The following is a 13,673-nucleotide window of genomic DNA, read 5'->3' on the forward strand; positions in this document are numbered from 1 at the left end:
TTTTTCACTATAGTTCAACAGTGTGGAAAATGGTAATCACTAGCACACAGAAATATCTTGCTCATCTAGGGCAAACACTAAAATTTAACTATTGAATAGAAAAGTTTATACCGAAGATAACTATTATGCATTATCCCTTTCGGGTCATGGTTCGTTTGGGAAGATCAGAAAAAAAGTTTTTTCCCCTAAACTGCCACACAAACCATTCACAAACCACTGCACAAGACGTTGTTAATTAGTTGAAATACAATCCCAGTGAACTTCACAAGAGTCGACCACGAAATCAGCTCACAAACTGCAACTTTGCTCAACTGGTGCGTTAAATTTCCATTTCCTGTAAACCCGCATCAAACGAACAAAAAAAAGCTCGAGCTTTTCCCACTTGTCTGGCGGGAAAATCTTTTGTTCCCTGCTTTCATCACTTCTAGCTCTAGCACCTACCCCTCCCTTCGACTCAGGATCTCGACGACAACCGTTGCCATTTTGGCATCCGCCCGAGATAAGGAAAGCAAAATTTTCCCTACCGAAAAAAAAACTAAAAAGGAATTAGTCATATTGCGAAGGAAGTCTGTTCTAAACAATAGGCCTTTGAGTGCCGGGACGGCTTCTAAAGCCGGTTCGGTGGCCAACAGTTTACAAACAATATAATCTCACCCGCACACTCTCCCAACTGTCACCGGTACAATCGTGGGTCACGGGCGAAAGAAACATTATTGTTGAAAACTGTTCGGGATTTTTCGCTTTTCGCTGCCCACCGAAGGTCATCCGAGCTGATAGGCAGTTATTGCGAATCCCTTCCAGGCATCTCGGAGAACAAGAAAGAATTTGATTGTTTTCCCTGGGTTCCTTTCGGTAAGGCAAGGCAGTTCTATTAATAAAACAAAAACTGCGCGGTCCTGTCGAACTCGGGTGGTACTGCGAATGAAACCCCAGAAAATGAAAACTCCCAACGAGAGAAGCGAGGAACCGCAAATACCCGTCGCCCGGTGGCGTTGTGCGAAAGGTGCTGGGGTTTTGCCCCCCAGAAAGCTATAGAGTGAAATTCGAAATTGCTTTTCCACTTGTTATCCCTTGAAATTGAAATGGAGTACCGGTCGTATTTTGTGTACTTTTTCGGGTCCTGCGTCATTTCGCAGATCCGGTGTCTTTTGTGCGGTGAGTTGCGGCCCGGCGACTGCTGGCTGTTGATGAGTCTTCTCTCCGATGCTCCCGAGACTGTCATTGCGCGGGGCCAATTTAACGTGGATTATGTTTGGAGAATCGTGGAGTTGATAATGGTCTGCTTGGAAATTGTTTTTCCTTTGTTTACTAATTTAGCACGACTTTGGGCGTGATGCATGAAGTGAATCGAGGTTGTTCTATAAATTAACAATCACACTGAGCTTGACCCTGACGGCTTCAACGGAATTCGTTAACTGTTGTCGATTGCGATCCTGGGAAAACCCTGCAGTTGGTGTTCTTGTGGGTTGACATTAGTAGATAGATAGCTAAAATAAACAAAAACCAAATCTCGAATCAGTGCCGGCGACAAAGTAGAAGGAAAAAATAGACTCGTGATCGATGTATATGTTTTTGTTGAATTTGTTCCCGTAGATATAGGACTGTAAAGTGAGTCCCGAGGCGACCAAGTACAGCGAAGCATGCTTGGTTTCGTGTGGTTAATTGGACTTTTTCTTCATGCGTTTTCATATGCAGGGTAGTTTAATTAGTAAAACAATTTCCCCGGTTAGGAGTTAGCTACCGGGTTCCGTCTCTGCCTGCGGTAACATTTTCGCGCTTTTCATTACGTACTTGTATTCATATGTCAATTTTCCAGGTTTTTGAAAATCATTACTTCTTGAACATTTTGTTTCTTCTATTCAGTAAATTGAATCTTATTGATCTTATTACGACAATTGTTGCTGAAAGACTTGGTCTTTGGCATCAATTGTCGTAAAATATTTCAAAATTGTAACACTTTCATACAGATACTTTGTAGGGCATCATCTCTTTTTTGAAAGGTGATGAAATGTAAATTGGTTTTGGCATTAGGTCGCTCCCAAAATTTAATTGTGTTACAAATATAACTTCAAAATATAATAACGCATATAACGCTTCGTAACACCTATAACTCACAAAAAAGTAACGCATGTAACGCTTCGTAACGTCTATTACTAATAAAAGTGGTACATATGTAACGCTTCGTAACACCTATAACTCACAAAATTGTAACGCAAGTAACGTCAATGATTTACAAAAACGTAACGCATGTAACGCTTCGTAACGTTTTTAACTCATTTAAAGGTAACGCATCGTAACGCCTATCACTAATAAAATTATAACACATATAACGCTTCGTAAGGCCTACAACTCACAAAAATGTAACGCATGTAACGCCTATGACTTACAAAAATGTAACGCATGTTACACTTCGTAACGCCCACAACTTCCAGAAAGGAACGCACGTAATGCTTCGTAACACCTATATCTCACAAAAAAGTAACGCATGTAACGCATCGTTACACCTAAAACTCGCAAAAAAGTACACTTCGTAACGCCTTCGTAACAATTATAATTCATAAAAATGTAACACATGCAGCGCTTCGTAGCGCCTATAACTAACAAAAAAGTCACCCTTGCAACGTTTCGTAATGCCTTCAATTCACATAAAAAAGCAAATGAAACGCTTGGTAACGCCTTGAATTTACAACGCATACAACGCCTATAACTTACGAAAAATACATTTAACGACCGTTACGCCTATAACTCACAAAAAGTATGAAAAGATTCATAACATCTTAAACTCACATAAAAGTAACGCATGTAAGGCTTCGTAGCGCCTACAACTTCCAAAAAGAAACGCATGTAACGCTTCGTAATACGTAAATCTTCAAAAAAGTAACGCATGTAACGTTTCGAAACAACTACAACATACAAAAAATGACGCATGTAACGCTTCGTAACACCTACAATTCACAAAAATGTAACGTCTATGTTGTACAAAAATTTAATACATATAACGCTTCGTAACACCTATAACTCACAAAAAAAGTAATGCATGTAACGCTTCGGAGCGCCTTTGAATCACATATCAAGTAACGCGTGTAACGCTTCGTAACGCCTATAACTGGCAAAACAACACCTATAACTCACAAAACGTAACATATGTAACGCTTAGTAACGCTTACAATTTACAAAACATCCATAACTCACAAAAAAGTGACGCATGTAGCGCTTCGTAAGGCCTATTACTAGTAAAAGAGTAACACATGCAACGCCTCGTAACACCTATAACTCACAAATATGTAACGCATATTACGTATAAAAATTTAGCGCTTCGTAACACCTATAACTCACAAAAAAGTTGCATGTAACACTTCGGAGTGCCTTTGAATCACACAAAAAGTAACGCGAGTAACGCTTCGTAACGCCTTCAACTCATAAAATAGAATACATATAACGCTTGGTAACGCTTACAATTTACAAAAAGTAACGCATGTAACAGTTCGTGACATCTTCAATTTACATAAAAGTAACACATGTAACGCTTCGTAATACCTTTAATATATAACACAGTAACGCAAATAACACCGATAACTCATAAAAAAGTAACACATGTAACGCTTCGTAACACCTATAACATACAAAAAATATAACGCATGTAACGCTTCATAACGCCTCCAACTCACAAAACAGTAACGCGTGTAACGCTTAGTAACGCCTATAATTCACAAAACTGTTACGCATGTAACGCACCTATAACTCACAAAAAAGTAACGCATGTAGCACTTCGTAATGCCTATTACTAGTAAAAGTGTAACACATGTAACGCTTCGTAACACCTATAACTCACAAAAATGTAACGAATGTAACGCTTCGTAACGCCTATAACTTACAAAAATGTAACGCCTTTAACTCACAAAATAAATCGCGTGTAACGCTCCATAACTCGGATTACTAACAGAATTGCAATGCAATTTTCCCTACACAAAAATCACAGAATTGCGGAAGCAAATAATGTCTTAATGGTAATAACCAAATCATGTATATAATAAGGCTGAAAAGTCACCACTTGTGGCTGAACACCCAATTTAAATCTCATCAACCTCATATTCCAATATAACCTCAATAGTTTAACCTCATATTCCAATATAACACTTATAACTTACAAAAATGTAACGCAAGTAACGCTTCGTAGTATCTACAACTCATTTAAAAGTAACGCATGTAACACTTATAACATACTTAAAAGTTACACGAGTTACGCTTCACAACTCTTATAGCTTACAAAATGTAACGCATGTAACATCTACAGATCAACGTATGTTACACCTTCAGCTTGCTAAACAAAACAACGCTTCGTAACACCTATGAGTTCTAAAATGGAACGCTTTGTTACACCTATATATGACAAAAGTATAACGCATCATACCTACTTTAACCCAGATAAAGTAACACCTCCTAGTACCTTCAGCTCAGAAATGTAGGTAACGCTACGGATTTCATGACAGGATCGCGTGAAACGCTTTGTAAAACGAAAAACTCGGTCAAATGAATATAACTCATGGTACTTGATTTCATAACATCATTCAGGCACTAAATCAGTTACACCTTAAAACACTTCCCAACACCTTTAACTCCACCAAAGTGTTAGCTTTTCTTTCCGTGCATAGTCTTATTTGAGTAGCCAATTGATTTCTTACAGCTCGATTACGTTTCGCCTTCGATTCATCAGTCCTTCAGCAGTTCAAATTGAGCTGCCATTGCCACCTAGTAGTTCAATTTGAAGCGTTGAGCAGGCATGATGGCTCAGTCGTGAACGAGTTTTTTGGTTGCGCAATTTGTTTTGATTTTCTTTAGTATTTTTTATCGAGATAATATTCAATGTAAGTATTTAGTTCCCTAACTCTTTACGTGAACCTTTGGAACTATAAAATGTTCCCATAAATTCTTATTTAAAATTAGTTTTGTACGCTGAAAACATATTTATACTCTATTACGAAAATAGCATTAGCATTAGCATTAGCATTAGAGACCGCCAGTGTGTTGCTACTCCGTTATTGATCTGGACCAATAGAGATTGCAAAATGATTTCTTGAAGCAACATGTTTGGGAATAACACATTGTTTCACACTGTGCAAACTATATTGATGAATGCATGCTGATCAATACCGACGCCGGCCACGTCCGAATGCAGATCTACTTGGGAGGGAAAGGATTGTTAGTTCGATGCATGTTGCTACTAGGAACCGAGGAATCCTCTGCATTCCCACATGCATCACAGGAGAGGATACTTTGTTAGTAAATGTTTTAATAATGTTATCATGTGTTTATTGCTCTGGGTAGCCGGCTACCAAGAATGTTTAAAAGTATTGTCGTTTTATGTGTTACTTTGTGCTGGCAATATAATGCACGAAACAGTCAATCTCCGAAATTGACAAAACTCCGCACAGCCGGCTGTCGAGTATGCAACTCTCGTTTATGCATCTACCTTTCGCGTTTTTTAAGTCATGCAAAAAAAACACATGCGGATTGATAAAAAAAGGTATCATCTCACTGCTAGATGGATTAAGCATGTTTTTATAAATGAAACTACGTGATACAAAATAAACGAGCGAATAGGATTTAGACAAAAAAGTTGATTCATTGCATTGAAATATTCTAAACAGTTATTATAAAATCATTTTAAATCACCAAACAAAGGTCAACAGATTTCACACGCGTCTTGATTCTTTATTATTTCCGCTTTATTATTTTAATTGTTTATTAAAATTATTAATTGGTTATATTAGTTGATCTGGGCAGCCGGCTACCGAGAAAAATATTAATTTACTGTTTGAAATATTAATATCAAGTACTTTTTACTATGTATTCAATATACCGATATATGTTATCTCTGTTATTAACTTTGTAATATCAACGGATTTGCGCAATGGTTGATTTTTATCATTCATTTTATAATACTGAAAGACAATCAATAACATGGGAGAAGAAATCATTCCTAATAAAACTTTTCTCCGAAGCTAGACGGAAATTGATAGGTTGAATAAAGAGATGATTTAGTAAAATAGAGTAATCAGAAGTAAAACATTGAAAATATCTGATAACTGAAAGGAAAAAGAAACTCCTGCAATTGTCGCCTTTTACGACATGGAAGCAGGAACCCAGTGAATCTATTCTTGGTTCATTTTTTTCCGCCGGATTCCACACGGCATCTAGGCTGGTACTGTCCGGAGAGAGCTAATAGGTACTATCAATCTCCTAGTGGACCCCAGCCCCTATATTTATACTCTATTACGAAAATAGCCGACATACTTTTCTTCCTCCAATAAATTCCTATCATGTTGTATTTCGAAGCACCAATATTGACCATATCAATTTGTCGACCCAAAACGGGATACTTATTTTAATAGTCGATTTATCATCATTATGTCAATCTTCCGATTCAATATTTTAAAGTCCAATAATGATGTTCAGTTCTATCACACCTTACGCAGTCGTATTAATATATTATGAAGCAATTTTGTCGAGCTAACAGAACATGACAGATTTTCTGTCAACAAACGAGAGCGTCAAATTAGCCGTGTTAAAAACTGACAACATCTGTCTCATTCTTCACGATTCTTTATTTATTATTAATGCTACCAGAGTTAGGGATTTTTTTTAAAAACCCAAGGTATGGGCTTGGCGTCCTTCAAACAGGTTTGTCCCTTTCTGTAACTACGTTGGTCAAAATGGTACCGGAACTGGAATTCAGAAAAACATTTGACTTCACAATAAGAGTCCAAAAACTCATTGGTAAGTAAGCACGGTTTCACCAACCAAAATTCCACTGTCGCATTCTCATAGGCATTCCGTGCTGTTTTGATCCTTACCCGGCTTCACTCCGAAAAAAGCTATGGACCAATGCCGGTTTTATAACGAGCTATTTGATACTGTCCTACTGCGTATTCGGTCAACTGGTCAACGTGGTCCTGCTGCTAATCGGCCATCGCAAAACGAACGGTGCAATCGAAGAAATAGCTACTCAGGCTGCCTGCACCGGATACTGCATCATCGGACTTATCAAAATGTACGGACTGGCGTACCATCGAAATCAACTGGCCTCGACTATCAATGATTGTGGTGATATGTGGAGGGATCAGGTAAAATTGTCAAATCCCTTTTTTTTATTTAACATTTTCCTGATTTGCTTGTGAAGTTCAACAGTTTAACCGATCGACTGAACGGCGGGAAATTCTTTCGTCCGACTGTAACCATTATGACGTTGGCGGCCATCAATTGTATTGTTATGGTGTCAGCCTTCAATTTCATACCGGTGGCGGAAATGATCTTCAATCGCTGGCAAACCGGTGAATGGCACCGTCAGCTACCGTACGTGATATGGTACCCGTTTGATAAATTCGGCGGATGGTGGTATTATCTGGTTTACGTGTTCGAGATTTATGGAGGCTACGTGGTGGCTGGCAGTAATGTGGTAAGAGTAGGAAAAATCCTTCCGATTTTAAAACAATTAGAGTAAAAAAACTCCTTGCGATTCTAGGGAATTGATTGCATATTTTGTCTGCTTTGTGCCCACCTGAGCATGCAACTGAAACTGCTGGAGACCGCACTGGAAGAATTGGTTGAACCCCAAAAAGACGCCCTGGTGATGAGTTCGAAAAATATCGACGAGAAACTTCAAAAGTTAATTCGTCGTCATCAAAATGTGCTAAGGTTAGTAGGTAAATTTCCGAATAATATTATCATGTGTGCATTGCTCTGGGTAGCCGGCTACCCAGAATACGTTTCAATTTTATCGCATTTTGTATTAATATGTGCTTCCTACTAAAATACAAAATTTCTTCGGAAATTTGTAAAACTCCGGACAGCCGGCTGTCGGGAGGTTCGATATCAATTCATACATTTAATTCATTGTGTATTTTTTTCCTTACGCGATTTGAAATAATGTCGATATCTACTCCCTAACAAAAAAATTAAATAGTAATTGCATCCTCCTCGTAGTTGTAACTATATTTATGTACGTCCTTGTTGAGCACGGTCGCCAAAAAATGTCTGCACGGTTATAAACTTAACGCGCGCGTCCTAAACTTATCGTTTAACACGAAGAAAAATAGATCAAACGTTCCCCGAATTCACGACAAAAACTGAGTCAATTCTTAATCATAACACCCTTTCCAGAGATTTTTGGTCGGATTTTTACCTTATAAGTATGGGCTTTACTATGACGCTCGATCAAAGAAACTATTCAGTAACATTCATACTAATAATTGGATATCCTTATTCCAGCTACCAGAACACAATAAATGCTGTGTTTGGCCTTACCTTCTTTCTTAATCTAGTGGCAGATTCCGTTATCATGTGCGCCGTTGGATTTCTAATTATAGTAAGTAAAATTGTTCGTTTCTCTTATGTCGTTTTCGTTTTTAAATTGCACTACACCTGTGTAGGTAAGGTTGCACTGAAACCGTTCGCTTTTGTCAATTGCACTACATCAGTGCTACACTTTTTCTGTACCGATACCACTGGTGTAGCAAACATCAAAAGTATGGTGTAGCTCTGTGCAATGGAATTGTTTATTGTAGTCAACGGTTACGGTTTATGTTTTCGTCATTTTTGTTCGTTTATTCATACCTCCGTGTAGCACTGCATCGGTGTAGTGCAAATTAAAAACGAAAACGCCATTAGTGAAGCTTTCGAATTTCTTTCCCTTGCAGACAGCTAACTACTACGTTGTTATTAAAATGACCCTTTTCATGGGTGTCTGCCTTGTGGAGATATTTTTTGTTTGCTACTATGGAAACGAAGTCATGGAACACGTAAGTTTTAGAACATTTCTGCGTATATGAAGCATAACAAAATGTACTTACATATTCTTATCTTGATCAGAGTTTACAATTGGCTACAGCGGCCTACAATTGCAAATGGTATCAACAGATATACGGAAATACCAAGTTTGGTAAGAAATTAATTCTTGTCATTCTACGGGCCCAACACCCAATAATACTGATGGCATGGAAGTTTTGGCCAATAACCATAAATACATTTGGAATGGTAAGACTTTACCTAACACAGTAAATTTCTTTGTAGTGTAACTGCTTCTTCTTTTCACAGGTCTTAAATGCTTCTTGGTCCTACTTCACACTGTTGAGAACAATAATCGTTTGAATCTGAAAATACATACAATCCTTTCCCTATTTCTTTTATGGAATGACTACTCTTTCAATTTAGTTAATAATTGTATCATGTAAATTTCAAATAATAAAATTCCCTAGTAATACGCAAATTAAGTAATTTTATAGCGAAATCTCACTCCTAGCTAACATTTATAGTATTTGTTGGTCCCTTAAACGAAATTCAACACTAAAAGTAAATTTCCGACGTTTCTACAAACGATAAAATTCATAACTACAGTTAACTAAGTTAACTTATCAAATGACGCAATATTCCACTCGTACAGAATTTTACCAAGTGACGCTGTATGGATTTATATGTATCAATTATTTATCTAGCAGATATGTGCTTCTGTGGCTCAGTCGATTCAATGGCTTGCTTTGTGATTTAATGTTTCTCGGTTCAAGTTGCGTTGTTGCTATCGATCTTTTGTTTCTTATTTCATTCGATTTCAAGGCGTGTAATATTCAAATTATACAATTTCACATACTCTCTAATATAAATTTGTGTGCGATACGACGCTCCATATACGTACATCTTATAAGATGTAAAATCACAAGATTTTTTCGAACTGTGTAGGGATTGCAGGAAATTTTACATGCCAGCAAAGAAAATGTTTCTAAATTGAGCTCAAAACTGTTCCTTTTTCATGTTGGTTGTTAATCAAAGGAACCCGCCTCAGTTCCCGGATTCCGGAATGAGTGATAAAACACTCTAAAATAGAACTCATTCGGTTCAATACTTCCGAAACCGGATTCAGATGACCGGAATAGCCGAGGTTGGTTCGTTTGATAGCAACAAATATAACCTACAAATTGAAACAGTTTTGAAATTAGTTAATCCTAGACTTACTATCTCATGCTCTATTTTGATTAAAGCAATTGAACGAAATCTAACAAACGAAGTTATTATTATTATTATTATTATTATTATTATTATTATTATTATTATTATTATTATTATTATTATTATTATTATTATTATTATTATTATTATTATTATTATTATTATTATTATTATTATTATTATTATTATTATTATTATTATTATTATTATTATTATTATTTCTACTATTGAAATCGAAGTGAGTTCTATTTTTGAAATATTTCCTCACTACTTTCGGTGCTTCCGGAACAGGAAAAGGGGGAACCAGTAGTGTCGAATTCAGTTTATATGTATGTATGTATATATGAAGCCACCATCAGTTCAAGGCATTACCAGTGAATGCGGGTAGACTTACAATAGATCCGAATTTAATTATCAGATAGCTTTCATATAATTGCTGTTAAGAATGCCAAAATGGGTTTTGAGGACCCGGCGCTTTCCAGCAAGAACATCCGGCCATATAATAAAGAATTTCGCTGTACCAGCTTAAGCCCGCCTGATGGTTTGCTTATTAGAAGGGTGTGTCTTACTCATTTCAGACCTTCAGGGAAAAACACAAAGCTTCCCCCACGTGTCTCAGGTTGGCAATCCACTCCATCATCCAGTCATTCACTTGTAAGATACCCTGATGTACTCCCTGCCCCTCCCCGTTGTCGATATACTTAAGTATAATACAATATAATATAACTACAGAGAACAGACATCCAAGCTAGTACAATTTTTTTAAAAAGCTGTGTAAAGCGTACAAGTGAAAATCCGTTGAAAATCACCGTTGCACACGTTTTTGCACGTATTAATGTCTGTTGGATATTTATTCTCTGTGATATAACATAATATGTGATATAGCACAATATAATATAATATAATACAATATATATGAGATAATGCAATGCAGTATAATACAATACAACATAATATAACATAACAGAAGATAATATATGAAATAATATGCTATGATACATTGCATAACAGTTGAAGTCGCAGTTTAAGTTATGCTCTTCTTTCGTCGCAGTACTGCAGGAAATATAATATTTCTTTTTAATTAATAATAATAATAATAATAATAATAATAATAATAATAATAATAATAATAAAAATGATTATAATAATAATAAAAACAATATATAATACAATGCAATATAATTCAATATAAAACAAATAGTTCAACAAACAACAGAACCACATGTTGCAATATACTATGATAAATATTGCCTTTTTTTTGTTTCGATTATAGAGGTTTTAACCTTAAGGTCATTCGCCTCTTCGGGCCAGAAAAACCTTCTGACCCTATGTGCGGGGTTGGGAATCGATCCAAGGCGGGCTGCGTGAAAGGCATCGACTTACCCATCACACTATACCCGTTCCCCAATATTGCCTTTAGGATGGACTACAAACTATAAGCCATTTCGCACCCTCTCATTGCTACTAACGCAGAAGGCGATAGCACCCAGTCGACGCCGTTCTATTGACCAAATGTCATCATAGACGCTCGGGGAGGCATGAGATAGGAACTTGAGAGGACTTAGTTATCTCACCATTTGACGGCCTAAAGTAGTGCTGAATTAAGTTTGTATGCCCACAAACTAAAACTAGAAGAATTTATCAGACAGTTTTACTGGATTTGTACCTGATTTTGGCCATCGTTCGTAAAAAAATACTCATGAAATTCAAAATTTTACACTTATCACGCTTTAGTTCTGGAATTCAGATCCGGATAAAATGTTTTAGTAATTAGGAAACTATAAAACCTTTCATGTTTTCTTAGTTTGTGAAAATCGGTAAAGCACATTTTTTCTCTAATTTTCATATATTAACTGTAACTCTGGAACCGGAGGTCGAATCCAAATAAAATTCAATAGCATACCATAAAAACCAACTTATAGCATACCATAAGACCTTTCATTTGAATCTAAGTTTGTGAAAATCGGTCTAGCCATCTCTGAAAAAAGTGAGTGCATATTTTTTCCTTTTGTCGTGAATACTACTTACTTTACTATGGGGCGCCTTTTCAAAATTTACCCTCTGAGAGAATGATAAGTTTTTGATCGTGAATATCTCATGTTGTATCTGACGTATCAACATCATTTTTGCTACATGCCATCTGAAATATGATCATCAATTTATGATAACGTTTTCAGTTGTATGACATAATCACAAATTATTCAAAACTAATGTGTTCTGAAATGTTTGGTATCAACTAACTAACTAAGAATAAAACTTAAAGCGTGTTTGCCTTTCTCGTACCCGAGCCGACGGTTTTGATGTAGTAAGTAACATTTCGTTTCTGCGTTTTCTACTGGAGAGGTATAAAAGGTTAACACTTGATATATTTCGTTCATTCTTATCTCTGCAGTTGACTGAACCGGAAGTGAAGCAAGTGTATCATTTCGGTTGGTTGAGGTCCACAGCTCAGTTTTAGTTCGAGTATCGAGAATTCAGTTTCTGAATAAAATTTCAGAATTTAGTTTCAGATACAGAATCAAGCATTCAGTTCTGCCGCGTTTTTTTGTGCATCGTTCGCTGCGTGAGTTTCACTTTAAACAAGAGCGATTGCGTCATCCAGCTGCTGGTCGTTTGCATTTGAGAAAAACACAACAAAAAGAGAACAAAGATGGGGAACTACAAAACCAGCCCTTCAAAGGGCTCTAAATGTTATCTAAAAAACTTTTAGAATTACTTATCTGTTGAAATATGCAAATTGGAAGTGAAAATAATTGGTTTAGTGAGTGTTGACAGTCTGGTAGTTTCGAATTAAAAAATTTTCGCATACTTTTCTCGGTTTTTTTACGTAAATACGTCTCACTTCACTATGGAGTGCCTTTTAAGAGCTATTGGAGTGCCTTTTTTTCATATGGGTGACTGGTAAATTTTTGATCGTGAATATTTTTTGTTCCATTTAACATAATTTTCTCTCCAAGTCATCCGCAATGTGTGATAAAATTTTCAGTAGCATGAGGTAACCACAACTAATTCTAATTCGAATTGCATTTTTCCTAAATATTTTATAAGTGAATAAGCTAACAAATTGACATTTCATTCATTCTAGCCTGCGTAGTTGACAGTTCTAGAACTCAGTGCTGGATTTCAGATTATGACCCCAAGACCAGATTTTCTTGTTCATTTTCACAATCTAGATCTTAACTTCAGTTCCTCGTTGAGAATCCATGGCCAGAATCGAGTTCCAGAATTCTGAAACTGTAGCTGAAACCGAATTTTAGAACCTAATTCTGCGCCTTCATTCTGGAACTGAGATCATAGTCTCGATTTTGGGGGGGGGGGGGCGGGGGGGGGGATCTCGATCTAAATTTCAGGAATGAATTCTGGACTTAGATCTGAATTTTGAAACTGACTTCTGGAACTGAAGATGCATTTCAGACTAGAATTCAGTTTCAAAGTTTTTGTCCGGAGTTCAGAATTCAGTATCAGTAGTTTCAGAATCCTGAAACTGAGTTCTGTACCTGAAGTTCTGGAACTTCAGACCGAAATCTAGGATTATAATTCAGATTCAAAATTCAATTGTATTTCCAGAATTCAGTCCAAAAATACACTGCAGAATCCATGTTCCGAATTCAGTTCAGTGCAGTATTAGAATTTGGTTCAAGAATTCAGTTTTACAATCTAGAAGGATAAATGAA

General features: G+C 36.6%; 2 protein-coding genes across 3 annotated transcripts in view; one reads left to right on the forward strand and one right to left on the reverse strand.

Annotated features, from left to right (window-relative positions):
• The window catches only part of LOC131438456 (5-hydroxytryptamine receptor 1-like), a 212,820-nt gene that overhangs the window by 52,020 nt on the left and 147,127 nt on the right, over positions 1–13,673 (reverse strand). The window lies entirely within an intron of this gene.
• LOC131425806 (odorant receptor 4-like) lies at positions 1,083–9,173 on the forward strand. The gene is made up of 8 exons (XM_058588007.1): positions 1,083–1,155; positions 6,787–7,124; positions 7,181–7,456; positions 7,523–7,695; positions 8,269–8,365; positions 8,697–8,798; positions 8,869–9,033; positions 9,094–9,173. Exons 1-8 carry the CDS (start codon positions 1,083–1,085, stop codon positions 9,145–9,147), a joined length of 1,278 nt encoding a protein of 425 aa, XP_058443990.1. The 3' UTR covers positions 9,148–9,173.

Source organism: Malaya genurostris, chromosome 1, assembly GCF_030247185.1.
Source record: "Malaya genurostris strain Urasoe2022 chromosome 1, Malgen_1.1, whole genome shotgun sequence".
In the NCBI taxonomy this organism is placed as follows: Eukaryota; Metazoa; Arthropoda; class Insecta; order Diptera; family Culicidae; genus Malaya; species Malaya genurostris.